The sequence below is a fragment of the Stegodyphus dumicola genome, chromosome 7, assembly GCF_044657685.1.
Source record: "Stegodyphus dumicola isolate Sdum_Otavi_A_Nest chromosome 7, ASM4465768v1".
Taxonomy (NCBI): Eukaryota; Metazoa; Arthropoda; class Arachnida; order Araneae; family Eresidae; genus Stegodyphus; species Stegodyphus dumicola.
Window position 1 is genome coordinate 72,735,802 of NC_140774.1, and position 19,519 is coordinate 72,755,320.

Here is a 19,519-nt window from a genome sequence, read left to right on the forward strand (position 1 = left end):
ATGGAACACCATTCCTTTTCTGGACGCTAATGCTGGCCTTTTTTCTTTGATAGCTGCATTCAATTTATCCAGCTGATTGCAGTACAGATCCGCGTTGATGTTTTTTCCCTGTTTCAGCAACTCGTAATACACTGGACCTTTCCTGTCCCACCACAAACAAAGCAGTACTTTTCATTGATGGATACGTGGTTTTGGAACTGTTGCTGATGATGTTCCTGGTTTGCAGTAAGATTTTTTTCTTTTAATATTCTCGTAAAGAATCCACTTTTCATCTCCAGTAACCAGCCTATCCAAAAACGGCTCCACACTGTGTCTAATCAGATGTGATGAACATATTCTTACACGATCAGACAAATTCTTTTCCGTTAATTCATGTGGAACCCAAACACTTTGCTTTAACACAAACCCAAGAGATTTAATGTGATCTCCAACAGTTGTATGATGAATGCCAAACTCTTCTGCAATTTCTCGACTTGTTAAATGTGGATTATTTTCCAACATGGATCGCAAAACATCATTATCGATCTTGGGTGGTCATCCAGATCGAACACTTTCTTTGAGGCTCAGGTCCCCGGAACAAAATTTGCTAAACCATCTTTGACAAGTACGAACATTTACAATATCTTTTCCAAATACCGCACATAAATTTTTACATGCAACAGATGGGTTGCTTCCTTTTTGGAATTCATATAAAATGCAGTGTCGTAAATGCACTTTATCTACGGACATGTTTTTTCCTTTAAATATTACAAGTAAATGATGAATGGTAAAAAAGGGCACCTTTTATATTATACAGCAGCTAAAAAAACAAAAAAAAAAACAACAACAAAAAAAAAATCCGATTGACTCACTAGCCAGATGTTTTTTTTTATTTACAAGAAAAATCACCTGCCTATTTAAAATACACAGAACACAGAACTTTCCCTCTGTATATATAAGATCTCCAGGGAAAAAGTTCAGAAAAAGAATGATGCATACATACAATGTCAATGTAGAAGATAGTCAGACTCGAACGCATTCCCAAGGCAGCTGCTATGCTGTCTATTCTTCACTGTTTTTTGTTCTGTTCTCGTACTTATAAGTGTTATATGTTATTTTCTTGTTTATACTTGTATTGTGCAGATATTTAATACAAGTTTCATGTTTAAAAGGAGGACGTGTTTTGAGTTCCTTCACATTTACATCGCAACATAATATTTTGGAGGCACCGGCGAGATTCGAACTCGCGATCTCCTGTTTATCATGTTATAATGAACAATCATAATGCAAAATGACTAATTATATGTTTCAGTTTTAAAAACAGTATGATCATATGCACCAATTCATAATGAATAATCAATCAGTGTATAAGGAATTCTAAAGATTTTAAAATTTATTGTGATATACAATTGTGATTTATTATGTGATGTATTTTAAAAATTTGCAGCCTTACTTGTGCAGCTATAAAATTATTTATGCAAAAAATACATCAGCTTAGTTTGATTAATATTAATATGAAATGCAAATTAGGCCTGAAAATTATTCATGTTAGTTCAAGGAAATTATTCATTTGAAACTTAGTTTTTTTAGTTTTGGAATAAATTATAATTTTATTATGATGAAGAACTTTTATTTATTTATGTATTTTTTCTAATTTCAATCATTTTAATCTCAGGTGAGCTGTTAGCAGTGCATTATGCATATCTATATTATGTCTCTGTTTGCATATTGATAAAAAAAGCATGTGATAACTGTTTAAAATTATAATCAATGAGCAGAGATTATGTCTCTTCTTCTGTTCTTATAACAGTATTATGAAAAACAAAAATTGAAGCTTTGAGGAAAAACAATGGATATTAAAAAAAAAGTATTGATTGTATTCAAAAACTGCTACATTAGTTTTTACCCTTTATGGAATTGAAGCCAGTTGTGAGATTAGTTATTTCATTTTTTTTTTTTTTTTTTTTTTTTGGTAGGATTTGAAATTAGTTTTCTAAGAATGAAAAATGTAATGGAATAATAAGCTTTTAAAGGAATTTTTACAAAGGCATTTTAGTTAATTTTAAATAAGTGCCTGTAATAACTTAATATTTGTATTTGTATAATAATAATATTTGTATCTTTTTGAAAATTCATTTCCTAGCAAACTAAAATAATATGTCACTTTTGTGGTATTTAAAATCAATTATCAGAAATTATGATTGTTTCTTAATGTTTGCTCAAAGAAGATAAATGACAAAAAGTATTTTATTTGGTTTTATATAAATTAGTTTTTATGATACAAGGCAGTTTCTAATTTAATGTTTTCAGTTAATTTAATTTAATTTAATGTTCTGATTTAATGTTCAGTTAATTTGAATATGAATAGATCACTTCAAATTCTCATATATATATATTTTAATCTTTTAGCTAAAAAACATTATAAAGGTAAAGTGGTATCACCATATGCACCATATAAATGTGACAAAATTTATTGGGGCTACAATGTTAGACTTGCTAAAAGCTTAAGTGCTGTATTTTCTGAATGCCCATTCAAAGGAGGTTATGATCTTTCTATTGGAACTTCAGATAAAGGCCAAGATGTGGATTCCTTTACATTACCTTCTTTCAAGTATGTATGTAGTGTGCTTTTTGTCAGATAAAAATTGCTCAGTTTTGTTGAAAGAAATTGCTACCTTGAAAAGGGCTGGTAAATTTTGTATGGCCATTTCGCAGTCTCAAGATTTCTAATTCTGGTCTTTGAAGGAGGATGTAATACACAGTACAGTTGTAAGTTTTCTTGAATAATGATTTTAGAAAGTCCTACATGAAGCCATCACTTCTTCACAGATTATAAGTCTAATTATTCTTTGTCATAATCAATTAATCCAATACAGACTTGGCTGGTAAAAAATGTAAAGATTAGCATATTGTGGCTAAATTCTCAACTAGACAGCATAAATAACATAGAAGTCGCTTGTTTTACAGTAGTACATCAGTAGTCAAGTGGCTGAACACCGATGGTTTGAATCCTAAAGTACAGCTGTATGGGTGTCATCATGATTTTCATCATGCGTATTGTTTGCAAGACCCAACTTCCCTTAGAAAGATTTCCAAGAAAGCATTCCATCTGTTAGGTAAACAGCCTTCTGCACTTTGCTGTACTCTGATAAATCCACTTATGTTAATATCATCTGTTTAAAAGATTGGAATGGAAAGGAGGAGAAGGTGAAAAGTTATAATCCTTATTATCACCCATATTAAATTGTTACCAGTTTATGATTTCTAATAGTTTATCTCATTGTTAAGTGTTATATGCCAAACAAGATTTATAAGCAGTTTTGTTCAATATTACAAGCATCAATTACCTCAAAATATCCCCCTTTTAAACAATCAAGTCAGTTACTTTTAATCTTTCTTGAATCAATTATTTTCAAATCTTTTGGACTTCTTCCCAAACGTCAGTCTTTCAAATATTAAACTCATGTATTCTATATGCTTCCATAGCCGGTAGATATAGAGATTATTGGAGGTTGACTGCTAACCTAAAATTAAGGCTATGGTTTGGACTTTGTAAAATTTGGCTGTATGTGTGCATCCTTCCTCCCTCCCCTTCTTGCAAGTGTAAAATGAATTTATCCTTATGATGTGGTAGGAAAATGTTCTGAATGATGAGTTGATTATATGATATGTGGGTTTGTGTTTTTTCCAAAGAATGCTTTCAAGTAAGTGCTTAGCTGTTAAATAAAAATGTAGAGTCATCTTATAATATTTACTTTTACCTTATTTTGCTTCCTTCTGTCACAGTGTATTTATTTGGTTCAATTAAAGGAAACAGAGAATGAAGAAATTGATTCACACAAATAAGTTAAAATCAAAAGTATTTTCCATGAGTGGTTAAGCATGTATCTGTTCTTAAAATGAGTGATTGGTTGATGTGATCAAAATATAATGATGACTACTGAGTGAACCATTTCATGACTACCTTTTCGCCTTAGGTGTTAAGTGACGGCTTTTGAAGTGTTTCATTAGTGGAACAGTAATGTGACAATTTCAAGATGTGTTCTCATAAGTTATGTTTAGCAATGCATTTTGCCATATTTTGCAAGTTTTCATGTATATAGCCTGAAATTTTGTAAGCAATTATGTTATTCAGCATTTGAGAATTTAACAAATCCAGTATTTATTCAGCATTGCTCAATATGTGATCCAGTCTATTTTTTAACACTTTAAATAAACATATAGGAGGAGCATCACTTACTTGATCCTGAATGCTTATATATATATATCTATATACTATAGATATATATATTTATATATCTATATACTAGATATATATATCTATATACCATGTGTATCCAAAGTAAATGAGACTTAAATAATGTGATTATGCAATCACATGTATGTCTTTATGTTAGGTGAAAGAATAGCTGCTGTGATTTTTATTGGTAACAGCAAAAAACAGCTGTTTTCCTTGCTTTACTGCATGATAGCATTTGTGTTCAAAATGGCATTTCTGAGCAGATAGTTTTTTTGTCTGCTGCAGTTTAGAAAATGAAACAATTGTTCCAGTTTAGTTGGTGATTAGGCCTAAATTTGGAAGTGATTATTCATTTGACAATATGGTACAGATAGTTCTAGATGTCAGGATATTTGCATAAAGGGAAGAAAGAGTACAGGAAAACAACATACTATTGGAAAGAGGATCAGTTTCAACGCCTATAAGACAGTTATGAAGGTCGTAAAAAAAAGACCAAACTTTTGTAATTGCACACCAACGGCTGCAGATGGCATGGTCTGTGGCTTCCGTGCGCACCTAGTGGCATTTCTTTGTAACATATTGCTTTTTATTGCATTCCATTTTTTTTTTTTTTTTTTTGTTGTTGTTGTTGAGCAATTACCAGATGAGGGAGACTGTGTGTAAGCTGTGCATTTGATTAGGGAAAAGCAAAAATGAAAAAGTTGGTTGAATAATGTGGCTGTGTGAAAGTTTGCATAAAACATGGGTAAACTTTTACAGAAGCATTCCCGATGTTTAACCAAATATGCAAAGATGACTGCATGAGCCAAACACAGTCCTATGATTGGTTTCAACATTTTAAGAAAAACAGAAGATCAGTTGTTAAAAATGAAGAGATTGGACAACCTTCCACGTTAATAGACAACCATCGTGTTCTGAGTGCAAAAGTAAATAAGAAAGACTGCCAGAGAATTCTAATTTAGTTGAAAGTTGTATTAAGAGATTTGAATCGTGGGGAAAATCAGTCGGTGATGCTGTGTCACATTATTGTTTCTTGTTGCCAATTATCTCACAAAACATCAAATTTCCATTATGCTCCACCCATCTTATTCTCCAAACTTGGTTTTGACAGTAGACTTTTTCTTCTTTCCTAAACTTAAAACCAGTTTGAAAGGACACCATTTCCAATCCATAGAGGAAATTCAGGAAAATGTGATTTCCGTCAGGTATTCCAAAAGGGGAAGAAATGATGGGAATGGTGTATAGACACTACAGGGAAGTATTTTGAAGGGATGTTGGTTGAAAGTTATAAAATTTGCAATAAAGCAAGAACAGCAAAAGTTCAGGCTTCTTTTGAACAGTTCTTGTATAATTAAGACACAATAACACTCTGAATAAATAGTAATTCAGAAGTCAAACAACAAAAATCAGCGTTATATTTACAAAATTTTCACAGGACTAGTTTCGATGGTTTTACCAAACCACCATCCTCAGCTGCAAAACCGCAAATGAACAAGATAGGAAATAATGATTAGATAAGATAAGAAAGCCTGGACAAGAATAAGCAAGTGGCGCCATCTGTTGGTGAAACCAGAACTAAAACATAATTTCTTTAAAGGCTGAAGGCAAATTTGAATTGGAATTAGGATCGTTAACTAGAACAGAAAGATTTTTATGAATGTGAAATGCCTCTAGAAAATCCAGTTCTCTAACAGAAGATGTTTTTTGAATAATTTTGGCAGCAGAAAAACTGAAAGTGTGGTTTTCGGACCAACAATGTTGAGCAACAGAAGACTTCTGTGTTTCTTTTTTTCTAACATATGCCTCATGTTCCTTGATGCGAAATTTTAAGGCTCTCTTAGTTTGGCCAATGTAAATTAGACCACACTGGCAAGGAATCCTATAAATACCCCAGGAATTCATATCCGGAATGGGGTCCTTGAGTATGGAACTCGGAATTTTATTGATGGGAGAATAAACAACCCGAAAGTTAAATTTCTGCAAAATATGTGCAACTTTATAGCTAATTGATGGAAAGAAGGGAATGACAACAGAATTTTTATAATCTCCTAAAACAAGAGTGTGCAAAATTCATAACAGTGGTATTCCTTTCTGCCCTATTGTATCAAATTTAGGTACTGTCTCGTATTCATTAGCTAAATATTTAGTTTCTAGATTTTCAACTCTATTACACAATAACATTTACACCATAAAAATTTCAATAGAATTTGTAAAAAAGGTTAAAAACATTTCTCCTAGTAATTTACTCAGGGTTTCTTTTGATGTAAAATCATTATTCACCATGTCCCAGTGGAGGGTGCAGTAAGATGTCTAGAAACCAGACTTTGTGAATTTCATTTCTCTTGCAGCGAAATTGATGAGCTAATTTCTCTCTCTCAACTCTGTTTGAAACAAACACATTTTGTTTTCCAAAATAAATATTACAAGCAAATTGAGGGATTAGCCATGGGAAGCCCCCTCAGTCCTATCCTGGCTGATATCTACATGCATTATTATGAATCATAAATATTACAAGCAAACTGAGGGATTAGCCATGGGAAGCCCCCCTCAGTCCCATCCTGGCTGATATCTACATGCATTATTATGAATCAAAATTGTTTGAAACTTTAAACTTCCCAGCATGGTTCCGCGACGTAGACGATACTTTTACTCTGTTTGAAGGTAATAAAGATGATTTAAATAAAGTTCTTTCAACAATGAATTCTATTGATCCTGCTGTTCAGTTCACTTTTGAACTCGAGACTTGCAATTCTCTTCCGTTTCTCGACATTCTGGTCACACGTAACACATACAACTTCAATATACGGTTTACCGTAAACCTTCATAGGTTTGCCTTCCACCAAACTTTAAATCGTGTCATCTGACTAAACAAATGTTAGCTTCATTTTATTCCTATGTTTTCCGTGCTCTTCAAGTTTGCTCCTCCAAACTAGCCCTTGATGAAGAACTAAATTATTTAAAAGCAATAGCTATTGACAGGGGCTTTCCACCCAACATTATTAATCAAGCAGTTAAAAAATTCTCATCTCAACACACTAAAAGGCACACTCTTGTTTTAGGAGATTATAAAAATTCTGTTGTCATACCCTTCTTTCCATCAATTAGCTATAAAGTTGTACATATTTTGCAGAAATTTAACTTTCGGGTTGTTTATTCTCCCATCAATAAAATTCGTAGTTCCATACTCAAGGACCCCATTCCGGATATGAATTCCTAGGGTATTTATAGGATTCCTTGCCAGTGTGGTTTAATTTACATTGGCCAAACTAAGAGAGCCTTAAAATTTCGCGTCAAGGAACATGAGGCATATGTTAGAAAAAAGGAAACACAGAAGTCTTCTGTTGCTCAACATTGTTGGTCCGAAAACCACACTTTCAGTTTTTCTGCTGCCAAAATTATTCAAAAAATATCTTCCATTGGAGAACTGTATTTTCTAGAGACATTTCACATTCATAAAAATCTTTCTATTCTAGTTAACGATCTTAATTCCAATCCAAATTTGCCTTCGGCCTTTAAAGAAATTATGTTTTAGCTCTGGTTTCACCAACAGATGGCGCCACTCGCTTATTCTTGTCCAGGCTTTCTTATCTAATCATTATTTCCTATCTTGTTCATTTGCGGTTTTGCAGCTGAAGATGGTGGTTCGGCAAAACCGTCAAAACTAGTCCTGTGAAAATTTTGTAAATATAACGCTGATTTTTGTTGTTTGACTTCTGAATTAGTTCTTGTATGTATTGGAATCATAATGTCTTTTGCACACACCTAAGAAAACTATATAATGTGCTAGTTTTAAAATAGCAACATTAGCCATCATACAGTGGAAAATGTTTTAAACAATTGTTGCACATAAAGCTGTTTATTTTGTTACTTTTCATAAAGCCTGGAAATGATACAGTACATGCCAATTTTACCATTTAAAATGCAGGAGTAATCAACAGTTGGTATTTTCCTTAATTATGTTATTTTTATTGATCAGTTAACTTTTTACCTTAGTGTGGGAATTTTGAGAATAGCTGAATGAAGTTTTCCTCATTTTTGGATTGTTCCTTATAACTATACTTTCTTAGCTTCAGTGTCTCTGGGTGGTGATTTCTTTTTCTGGGAACAGGTAAAAAAGCTGTTTCATATTCCACCATTACATATAAGCCTATCATTTTTACTCAAGGTGCAGGGTCATTAGCAAATTTTTAAGACAAAATTTAAAGTCATCTGAGATTAATCACATAAATGAAATATTGTAATCATTCAGTTTTGTATTAGAATAAATTTTGTTTTATTTTCAAGCCATATATTTGAGATGTTATCTTACATCAAAAGAGCTTAAATTTTAGTATGGAGTAATTTAACTTTTCTTGGATGGATGTATCACATTATGCCTAGGTACTGGATTAAAACTTGTAATCAGAACTAAGATATTAATTACATTCTTAATTTTGCAGTATTTTCTAATGTATGACCTGTAAATTATTTTCAGGTATTGTCAAATTAGCATTATTTTTAGTTACAGGAAAAACAAAAGTTTTGAATAATAGGTTTTATATCATCAGCAGGGTGCACTTTATGAACAATATATTTTATATTGGTTTTTAAATTTGAGCTATGAAACAAAAACTAACTATAAAATGCAATATAATATAAGCAGGTAATGTTTATTTTGATCTCACTAGATGCTTCTATATGTAAAAGGATTAAAACATGTGAATGATTATTCATTTATTGATTATATCTTGAATCACTACTCAACACAACGGAAAGCTTAAATCAATTTTAAACTAAACAGCTTTTTTAGGTCAATCAATTGAGGCCTGCAAATCAATTACTTTTTAAATAATCACAAACATGCTGTGAAAATGAAGGTCCCCAACAGTTCAAGTGAGATGGGCTTCCCACTTCATAAATCAACCTCTTACATAAAAACACGAAATATTAAAGTTGTTTCCAATAAAATCGAGTATTTATATATCAATGATTTTTTTCAAGTATTATGAAAGTTTTCTGTGATAGTATTGTTTTATTTCAGAATTATGTAATAAAAATATATTCACATTAAAAACAATATTATTTATAAATGTAATCAATTTAGTTATATAATCAATAATTTCAGATAAAAATATGCCTATTCATTTTTTTCAGGCATCTGTTGATAATTTTTGGTGGTTTGAAAGGGTTAGAAGGTTGCCTGGAAGGAGATGAAACTTTAGAAGCTAATGAACCAAGCGAGCTTTTTAACTTTTACCTGAATACTTGTCCATCTCAAGGCTCTAGAACAATACGAACTGAGGTATTTATTTTTTTAGAAAAAGTATATAGTACATTATTTTATAATGCAATATAACTGCAAGGTATTCATCTGGAAAATTAGAATATTTCTCTTTTCTAATCTTTTAAAATATTGTTTTTTATATTTGATGATTGGAAATATTAGGTTGTTGTTGATAACCAATTTGCAGTTTTCATATTAATTATATCTGAATTTTAGCTGTTCTTAGATTTGGGAAACATAATCCCAAGAGAAACAGCCAGTTTATGTTTCATTTGTAGATCTGGTATTTCTATAAATTCTTGTATAAAATTATGAATTTTATTTGACTTATTTAAGTTTTTGACTTATTTCAAAATGTAGTGGATTAGCAAGTAATGGCTAAAGTTCTATTAAATTTGAAACATGTTTATATCATATAAATAAAGTACAAAATCCGAAATCTGGATCTCCAATATCCGAAAAGGTCTAAAATCTAGGTACTGAATATTTGGAATCTGAAATCTAGGCCTCCAGATCACCAGAAGCCTTTGTATGTGTGTGCTTTATGCTTGTACATTTGATCATTTTGCTTAATAAAACATGTGAAGACCCTCAGTTATTAATATCACTTCAGCTATAAATAAAGTATCTCCATATCGAAGAAGCAATCATTTATTAGCATACATCTACATGATAATAAATTGGCTCTGTAGCCTTTTTTTTGGGAGGGGGCATAATCTCAAACTATGAGCAAATAAGCATACTTTGAAACATTCTACATAGAAATTTCCTTTGTTTTTACTCCTACTGAACAATTTATATCCTTGATGCCAATCTATTGAATCATTATTAATTATTTCTTGCTTTCATCACCACACTTCTATCAGCATATAGCAGCTTGAGAAGTAATTCATTATAGTGATATCTAGGAATTTATTTTTTACACTTTGCAGCCAAATGAAGAATTGAATCTAGTGCTGGCTCTGTATAAATCTGAAGTATATGTGGGAATTTATTTCTTTGGGACTCGGATTAGCCTTAAGCATGTGTGGGAAATAGGCATTATTGTAATAAATATCTAACCTAATAATTCAGGCGTAACTTCGTCAGTGTGTGATAGAAGGAAGACAAAATTTAGCAGAACAATGTGTCTTAGTCAATAATCTCCAATAGTTATAGTCTCATGATACATCCCTAATAATGTGTACCTGGCAGTAGCTAAGCTTTATGATGATAGTTGAGAATTTGAAGATTTTCAGATATTACAAACAAAAAGCTAAGTTTATGGATTTTTGATTAATGCAATTTTAAAGAAATGTGGAGAAAAGGTAATGCCTGTCTATAGAATTAGAGAGAAAGTATAAGCACAAAAAATTAATAACCTAAAATCATATCAACAAAAAATTAATCGACAGAAACATTTCACAATTAACATCAGATTAACAGAAATATTTACTGACAAAAATAAATATTATGCTTTTTTTTTTTTTTTTTTTTTTTTTTTTTTTTTGTAAACTCTGATTCCCTTAAGATCATAAATGGTTCATTCTTTCATAAATCACTATTTTATATTTTAATTTTATAATTCCTAATTATGTCATCTGGCTAGATTTAAAGTGATGATCTAATATCCGAAAAAATCGCAAATATAGAATTGCCGAAGTTCCGACAAGTCCAGATCTCAGACTTTTTATTGTAAATTGCTATGGTAAAATATGAAGTTTATTTTATTTACTTATTATTAGATTCAAAGCAACTAAAAAATGAGGTTTTAAATAAAATGTTAAGTCATAATTTAATAATATTGAAATAACACAAATACAGTACAAAGTCCGAAATCCAGACATCCATTATCCGGAATGATCTAAAATCCTGACCTCAAAACCACCAACAGCGTTTTTCTCGTAGGCTTTATGCATGTGCATTTGATTCCCCTCTCCATGTATAATAAAACATCTGGAAAGTCCTGATTCTTAATTTCACTTCGACATAAATAAAATACCTTGTTATTGAAGAAACAATCATTTTAGCATAAATTTGTACGATCAGTAATTTGGCTCCATTGCTGCATATCTGCTTGGCACACATCTCAAACCGAAACATTCTACATAGATACATCGTTGATCTGATGCCAACCTGGTGAATCATTATTATAATTTCCTTTCATCACCGCATGTGTATCAAAACATGACAACTTGAGTAATGACTCATGTAGCGATGGTTAAACATTTTTTTTTATGTTAGTAACTGAATAATAAAGGAGTATGGTAACCTTTTATGTTTACATTACACTTGGCGATGATTACAAATTTAAGGTAAATGCACTAAAAATGTTGATAAGGAAAAATTCACCAAAAATTTCTTTCCACATGCTAAAAATAGATTTTGTTGAGGATACTCATAAACCCCAAAATTACATTTAGGGCTATTTGAATTAAGAATAACTGATTTGTTATTCACATAAACTCAGAACCAGCGCTTGGGCTCGTATGGCTGCACCGAGTTGCAGAATTTAGGACCCACAGAGACTGCATCAGGCGGTAAGGTATCTAGCACTAGCCCTCAATAAGGTTAAAGTATATGTGGAAATTTATTTATTCAGAGCTCTGATAAGCCTTAAGCATGTGCAAGAAACAGACATAAGTATAATAAATAACTAAACTAATTCAATTCAGGCTTAATTGTCTCAGTACATGATAGAAGCAAGATAAAATCTAATGGAACAAGTTGTTGTTAGTCGCCAAGCTCATGATGCATAGCTAAATATGTATAATGAAGGATAGCTAAATGTGATGATAGCCGCTGATTTTAAAGGTTTTCGGATATTGCAAAACAAAGGTGAAATTTTCCAATTAACAGACTTTAAGGAAATGTGGAGAAGCGGTAATAAATGAATATGATATAAAAGAAGTTTTTCATTGTGATGACAATGCTTCTCAATCATTAGTCAATTAATGAATGGCGAATTCTGTAGTATGGTTCTAGATCCAGAAAATACCGCTACCGATCGTGAAGAAAGTGACAGAAAAGTTACTGAAAACGAGAAAATTTCGATTGACAAAATAGTCAGCATTCTCAAAACAGCAGCTACAGGACTTCAACAATGTAACTGAACAAGAGATTATGTCTTGTCTACAGAATTAAGGAGAAAGTATTCATGCAAAAAAAGGAAGCAACTTAAACAACTTACATTGAAAGAAATGTTTAATAAGGTAAACAAATAAATATTAAGCTTTTCTTTTGTAAATTTTGATACTCTTTAGATCATAAACACTTCATTATTTCATAAATCACGATTTAATTTTTTTAATTTTATATTTTCTACATGCCATCTTACTAGATTTAAACTAATGATCTATTATCCAGAAAAATCCCAAATCCGGAATTGCTAAAGTCCCAACGAGTCCGGATTTCAGACTTTGTACTGTAATTATTTATGTTATGAATTACATTAAGTTTTTCTAAGTTTTGTTTGAAAGCTTTCTTTCTAGTAGTTTAATGAAAATTTGGTACTTTTGCATTACCCACCCAACAACTAGTATCATGAGGCAAAATGCTCACCAAAGTGGCAAAAAGAATTTCACAACACAGAATTTTGCCAAATCACTAATGGTTGCATGTGTAGTATGCCAGTGTGTAATGTCACCATCTTTCTCGGTGGTGGTGATTAGGAAATATTCCTACTTGCTGAAATTTAATAAACAGTGTAAAATGCTACTTTTTATTATAATTTTCCTCTTTCTAGTTTTTAAAGCTAAAATATATTATTCCAGAAAATAGCTTCATAACTTCTGTTTTTATTCTGCTGATATTTTTTAAACTAAAATGAATGTAACTTGGCACTCAAGTAGCAGAACATTGCATTATAAAAAGAAGTTATTTTTGAGTTAAACTCTGTGTGTTCTAATTTCTTGATGATGTATGCCTTAAACATTATGTTTTCTTGCAAAATTTTAATATTTCCAACAAATTTAATTATTTCTGTAGCATTTAACTTTTATTTTTTTACTGTTTCTGCCATGGAAGCATTTTTAAAGAATTCAGTTATTTTTGACAATGTATACATCAAAACAAACCAAACATTAATAGGAAATTTAACAGTAATGTAATTTTTCTGTTTGCTACAACATTCGCATGCTGCTTTTTTTTTTTTTTTTGTTTGTTTGTTTAAAAAACTGTAAATTTTTGTAAAGTTAATAAGTTTGTCAAATCTATAGACAAAATTCAGGTATTCTTTTTTAAAAAAAAAAAAAAAAAAAAAAGCTTAAATCATTGTATAAAATCTACACACAAAGGCCATTGTTGCTCACTGAAAGTGATTACTTAAAAGGGGAAAGCGGAAAGAATGAGAAACCCTGTCCTTCTACGGATCTTGCAGGTATTAGAGCTTTGGGTCTAAAAGGTTAATTTAACAGAATTTACATGGTTATTATATATGTATATATGCCTGCCTTCACAAAAGTATTTACCTGGCTTTTATTTCTGCAACTGATGGTCACAGACCTATACTTCAAATTACAAATTTGTTTTAAAATGAAGCAAATATTTGTGTTTTGATATTTTTAAATTAAAAAAAATTAAGAATTTTAATTTTTATGTGTTCCTCTGATTCGTTACATTTAGGAAATTATTTTTTTACAGTCAAAAGTGTTTAATCCGGACTCGTCGGGACATCGTCGATTCCGGATTACCGATTTTTCCGGATTATAGATCATCAGTTTAAATCTGGTAAGATGGCATGCAGAAATTATAAAATTAAAAATATGAAACCGTAATTTATGAAATAAAGAACAATTATGATCTAAAGGGTATCAAAATTTACCAGAAAAAAAGCTTAATATTTATTTGTTTACTTTATTAAACATTTTTTCAATGTAAGTTGTTTAAGTTGCTTCGTTTTATGTGATAATACTTTCTCTAATTCTATAAACAGACATAATTTCTTGTTCAGTTACAAAGTTCCGCTGTTCAAGTCCTATAATTGCTGTGTCGAGAATACCGACTAATTTGTCAATCATATTTTTTTCGTTTTCAATAACCTCTGTGTCACTTTCTTCACTATCGGAAGCGAATTATAATGATTTAAATTATATCAAAGACAGAGTACATCATGATGAAATACTACATTTAGTAAGGAATTCTAAGCCAAATGAAATAAAAACGTCTGCCCTGAAGATAAGGATAGTGCTGACAGATCAACTTCCAGTTCATTGTGCGCTGCAACGTCCCCCCCCCTTCCCCGCAGAGCAGAGCAGCGTGAAATTAATAAACAGATTTCAGAATGGTTAGAGAAACAAAGGATATGCCTTTATCCATTTTTTGCAGCAATTCCACTTTTTGTTTGATGGACATCGAAACATACTTTCTCTTTGTAGATCCTTTGGCAGCTCCAGCATCGGAAATTCTATTTGACATAATCGAAAGTTCAAGCTTACTTTTATAAAATTGCTCTAACAGTCTGCAAAAAATAATAAGCCGGATCCAATTCGCAGATTAACCGCTTGCCTGATTATCCCGAGTTATCTCGGGTTCGTGTATGTTGCAGTTAATTATTATCTCGAGAAAACTCGGATGAAGCAGAATTTGTTAGTACGGTTTTATTCGGTCTGGAGGAAATGAAAGGAAATATTCAGCTTTTATCACGTTTTTATTCGGTCTGGAGGAAATGAAAGGAAATATTCAGCTTTGATTGGCAATTTGCCAAATTTTGTTGGTTGCGCGATTCTTTTAGAGGAACTGGTCACGTGTTTCCCTATTGTATTGTATACGTTGGCTTGTGGATTAGTAATGTATAAAGAAGGATGCATGCATTGAAAAAAAATAAAATGATGGCAGTGATGCAAGATAGCGAAAGCGATGATTTTTCAGATAATAATTATGAAGAGGTGGGAAAAAAAAAATTGAATCCAACGAGACAGTGTACTCTGTGCTCCCGTGAAAGAGATTGCAGCGGTAAGCCAGTAAGAAAAGAGACCAGATACCAGTGTAGAATGTCAGGCATCACTCTGTGTTGTCTCTTGTTTCAAAAACTAGCATGCAAAGATTAATATTTAACTTTTTTCCGTTTGCCCAAGATAACTCGGGATGGTAAACTAATACTAAAAATAAATGCTTTTACACCTTCAAAAAATTAAAAATTCAACTTAAAACCTACATATTTTGATTTGTTTCATTTTGTTGTATTTAATAATAAAATAAAGAAATGTGATGATTTTTTGCAATTTTTTTCAAAAAAATTTGTAAGGGAAGCGGTTAAGGAACAACGCAATCTGCAACATTAACTGAGAGATAATTAGATAATTTTAGCTTAGCTTATGCTGTCCGTTATACATTAAACGCACACCCATATGCACATGCGTAAAAGTCTTACATACATGCGTAAATGCCTATGCGCATGCATGAACGCATTATGCGTTGACGCATGCGCAAAAAGTCTGTAGCTTTGAAGTCCGGATTATGGGTGTCTGGATTAATGACTTTTGACTGTACTTATTACTATTTATACTTATATTTAGGGAAAAAATATATTCATCATAAAAAATACAGTACAATAAGTTTGACTCCAATATGATAAAAAGTGACTGAGTTATTTAATTTTAAAGTGGTCGTCATATTCAGGAACCAATACTTATTGAAAGCAAAGTGTTTACGTTTGAATTAAATGAAAATAAAATATTAATTTAGGAAGGTGTTTCTGACATTAATAGATTAAGTAGGAAGCATTTCAGTTCAGATTTCATGAAAAGTGCTGAATGTTTTTATCAAACAAAGAGACCTTATTCACAGAATCTAACAGAATTCATGTTCTAGAAAATTCTGGTAAGCTTCAGTTTTACACAGCCAACTTGTACTATTATTTACATGAATAAATAAAAAAAAAAAAAAATTCTTTCTTTATTATTTGATTTTTTTTTTTTTCATGATTAATAGATTAAAATTTTGAAGTAATAAAACTACATAAGTTTTGTTACTTTAATAACATATCTTTAACATTTGAAAACATATAAATTGTAAAAAATCTTTCATATACCATTTGCAAATTATAAATTAAAAGTTGTTTCACAATAGTAACTCACAAAAGAATATAATTTGATGACATATAAGGAAAAAAAAATATATAACCTAAAAGTATTCTAATTTAGTTACCAACCAATTCTTTAAGGCAAGTTGAAAATGACATCAGAAATCGTAAACTCTGAAATTAAATATTTCGTTCAGATTTTGTCGTATGAGGAATCAAATGTTTTGTGTTTTATACAGGGCTGTTGAGTCGGTAGGGAAAATGACCGACTCCAATTCCCTCATATATATACGTGTGTGTGTGTGTGTGTAAACATTATACAAGGGTTATAGATTATTTTTTTAATATAAAAGAAGTAATAGATGCTACAGGAAAAGAACTGATGGCATAGCAAATTATTTATATTAATTAGCATTTATTATGAAATGGAAAAACTGTCATTGGTTATTTCTAAGAAACAGTATAGCTTCGGCAAGATTTTCTTTATTGGATGGCCATAGAATCTTTCCACACTAACTTTAGTAGGAGGAAGAGCTGTTACTGTTAGGGGTACTTCTCTTAACTTTTCAGGATAGATTTTTATAAGTTCTAAAAGAGGTGTCTTACAAGCGCAATCCTATTTCTCTATTTCTTCAAAGGCCGTGTAGAAATCTTGTTTGTATTTTTTCATTTTTTTATCTAAAGGTTCTTTTTTTTTTTTTTTTTTTCATTTGCTTTGCCTTAGCCTTTTTAATATTATCCAAAAATATTTCTCAAAATCTAATTCATCAATGGAAAAGGATGATAGAGACTCAATTGCATTGTCTGCAGGTTGACTACCCTGATTCGAATTCTGCAATTGTTCTGAGAATAATTTCATTCTTAATGAAAGTTCATAGATTTTCTTTGCCTTTTTAATTTGTTCATCATCCAAGACAATTCGGTGTTTCGGATCTCCATATATTGAACCCAAAAATATCTCATTGTCTAGCAAACTATTTTCTCTTTTCTTCATTCAAGAAAGGATTCCTTCTTCAATAAACCCTCCATTTAAGAAAGAACAAACATTCCATTTTTGCCTTCTGCCAAATCTTCAGATTGTAGCTTTTTTGTGGCTATATACAGTATAGAAAGAAGAGTTTCCAATTCTGCAAGATCATTCCACAGTCTTTCTGTTAGTGAAACATTAGGGTTATCTACATCTCCCAAAAAATTTCATTAAATATGTACTTCCTTATCGCATTGCTTGATCAATAATTGCTCGTTTTTCTGCTCGCTTCCTAAGAATGGCATCAAATTTAGGAGTTCTTGCTGCTATTGCTGCTTACCTAAATTTACCAGTGAGGCTTGTAACTAAATGAATCAGTTTAATCACTGTTTATTTAATATGTCAATAAAATAGAAAATAACTATTTATTAATGTATACAGTTCATAAATAAAAATAATAACTGAGCTTGTCACTAATTTTTTTTAATTCATTTAATTTCGTTTCAAATTCAAACTGTCCAACGAAAACTGGAGTTGGAGTCTACCTGTTTTTAGCGACTCCAGCTCCGACTCCTTTTACCCCAAATTGTGCCCAATTCAGACTCCATGACTCCGACTCCACAGCCCTGGTTTTATATTTTGCAGTGAGTATAAAATTTTCCTAAATATAAGGTAATATAAGAACCATGATATAATATAAAAAGCAAGATTTTGTTTTTCATGCAAAATTAATTTTTTTAGCTTTTCTTAGCATATAATTTAGAACTATCTGTTTTATGTAAAATGCATAAATCAGGCATTTAATGTGAGAACAATTTTTCTCGCTATATTCAAGAAGTCAAACTGCAAAAAGGGGGGGGAGACATGTAAGTAAATACAGTATGTATATATATGTGTGTATATATAATAAATACAATATTATAATCTCCTTCATATAAAGCAAATTAAAATTTTAAATTATGCAAATTCAATTGCAAACAAAGTAAATTGATTAATTATTGCAGCGAACTAATTTGCAATATCATTAAATTCAGAAAACATGAGTAAATAAATTGCACAAGAAAAAGATATTGCAGATTAGTTTGCAGCTATAATTAATCAGTTTATTTTGTTTGCAACTGAATTTGCATAATATAAAATTTTAGTTTGCCTTTTTATGAATGAGATTATAATATTTTATTTATTAAATTCATATATCATTCCTTGCAGCATTGACAAAAGAAAATTATTTAATTTTACTAATTAGTTTTTAATGAAACATTATATATATAATATATACAGGGATTATATGCATAATTATTTTTTTTTAAATTAAAGTTTATAATAGCTACTTTATATCTGCATAGTAAGCTCAAGTTAATATTCATTAGATTATGATTTAAATTGGAAATGAGTGTTATTATGTGGTTGTATAGATAAAGTATTTTGCAATTTTTCTTATATGTTTACTTGATTTAAATTTATAGTATTTTGAAATTTATTCATATATATTTTTAAAATTTTTTAGGAAGCAGTCCTGATAACTCTGTCTGTTTTAAGGCCACAGATCAATTCTGTAAATGACAGTCTGTAGAAAAAAATATATGTTTTAATTTTAAATCAGTACTGTTATTTCCAATGCTATACTTAATATGTTCAGCACACACATTGCCTATTGAAAATTTTCATACATGTTGCATCAACACTCTTATTTTGAGTAAATATACAATAAAGAAAATAATATATTTTAAATTCTACTTATTGTCTTACTGTGCTAACGCAAATACATTTTGGAATGCTTTAATGTACACTTGTGTGTGAAATTTAGAGAATTTTCAAATTATATCTATTTTAACAAAAAATATTGAACCAAAGATACCAATTATGCCACCAAAGAACTATGCAAATATTCAGAGCTGAATATGTAAGTTCAGAGCTGAATATGTATAAAAAGTTTATTATTATTATTATTATTATTATTATTATTCTGTTGTTTTTTGATTAGATAAAATCAGTTATGACTCAAAGATGAGATGATTCTTAGTCGTTGTTTGGGTCTCATCCCAAATAACACACACCAAATAAATTCGC

The 19,519-nt window shown here is 30.6% G+C and overlaps 1 protein-coding gene across 3 annotated transcripts in view; it reads left to right on the top strand.

The window, feature by feature from the left end:
* LOC118196844 (28S rRNA (uridine-N(3))-methyltransferase) overlaps positions 1-19,519 on the top strand; it is a 61,482-nt gene that overhangs the window by 35,062 nt on the left and 6,901 nt on the right. Inside the window, exons 8-11 of one of the 3 annotated variants that reach the window (XM_085820449.1) lie at positions 118-225; positions 2,389-2,590; positions 9,353-9,500; positions 18,957-19,180. In XM_085820449.1, the coding sequence (XP_085676575.1) occupies positions 118-225; positions 2,389-2,590; positions 9,353-9,500; positions 18,957-19,022 (524 nt within the window). In that variant the 3' untranslated portion in view covers positions 19,023-19,180. Of the gene's footprint in view, positions 1-117; positions 226-2,388; positions 2,591-9,352; positions 9,501-18,956; positions 19,181-19,519 lie in introns of those variants that run through there. The other 2 variants (XM_085820450.1, XM_035368323.2) reach the window with 2 other exon arrangements.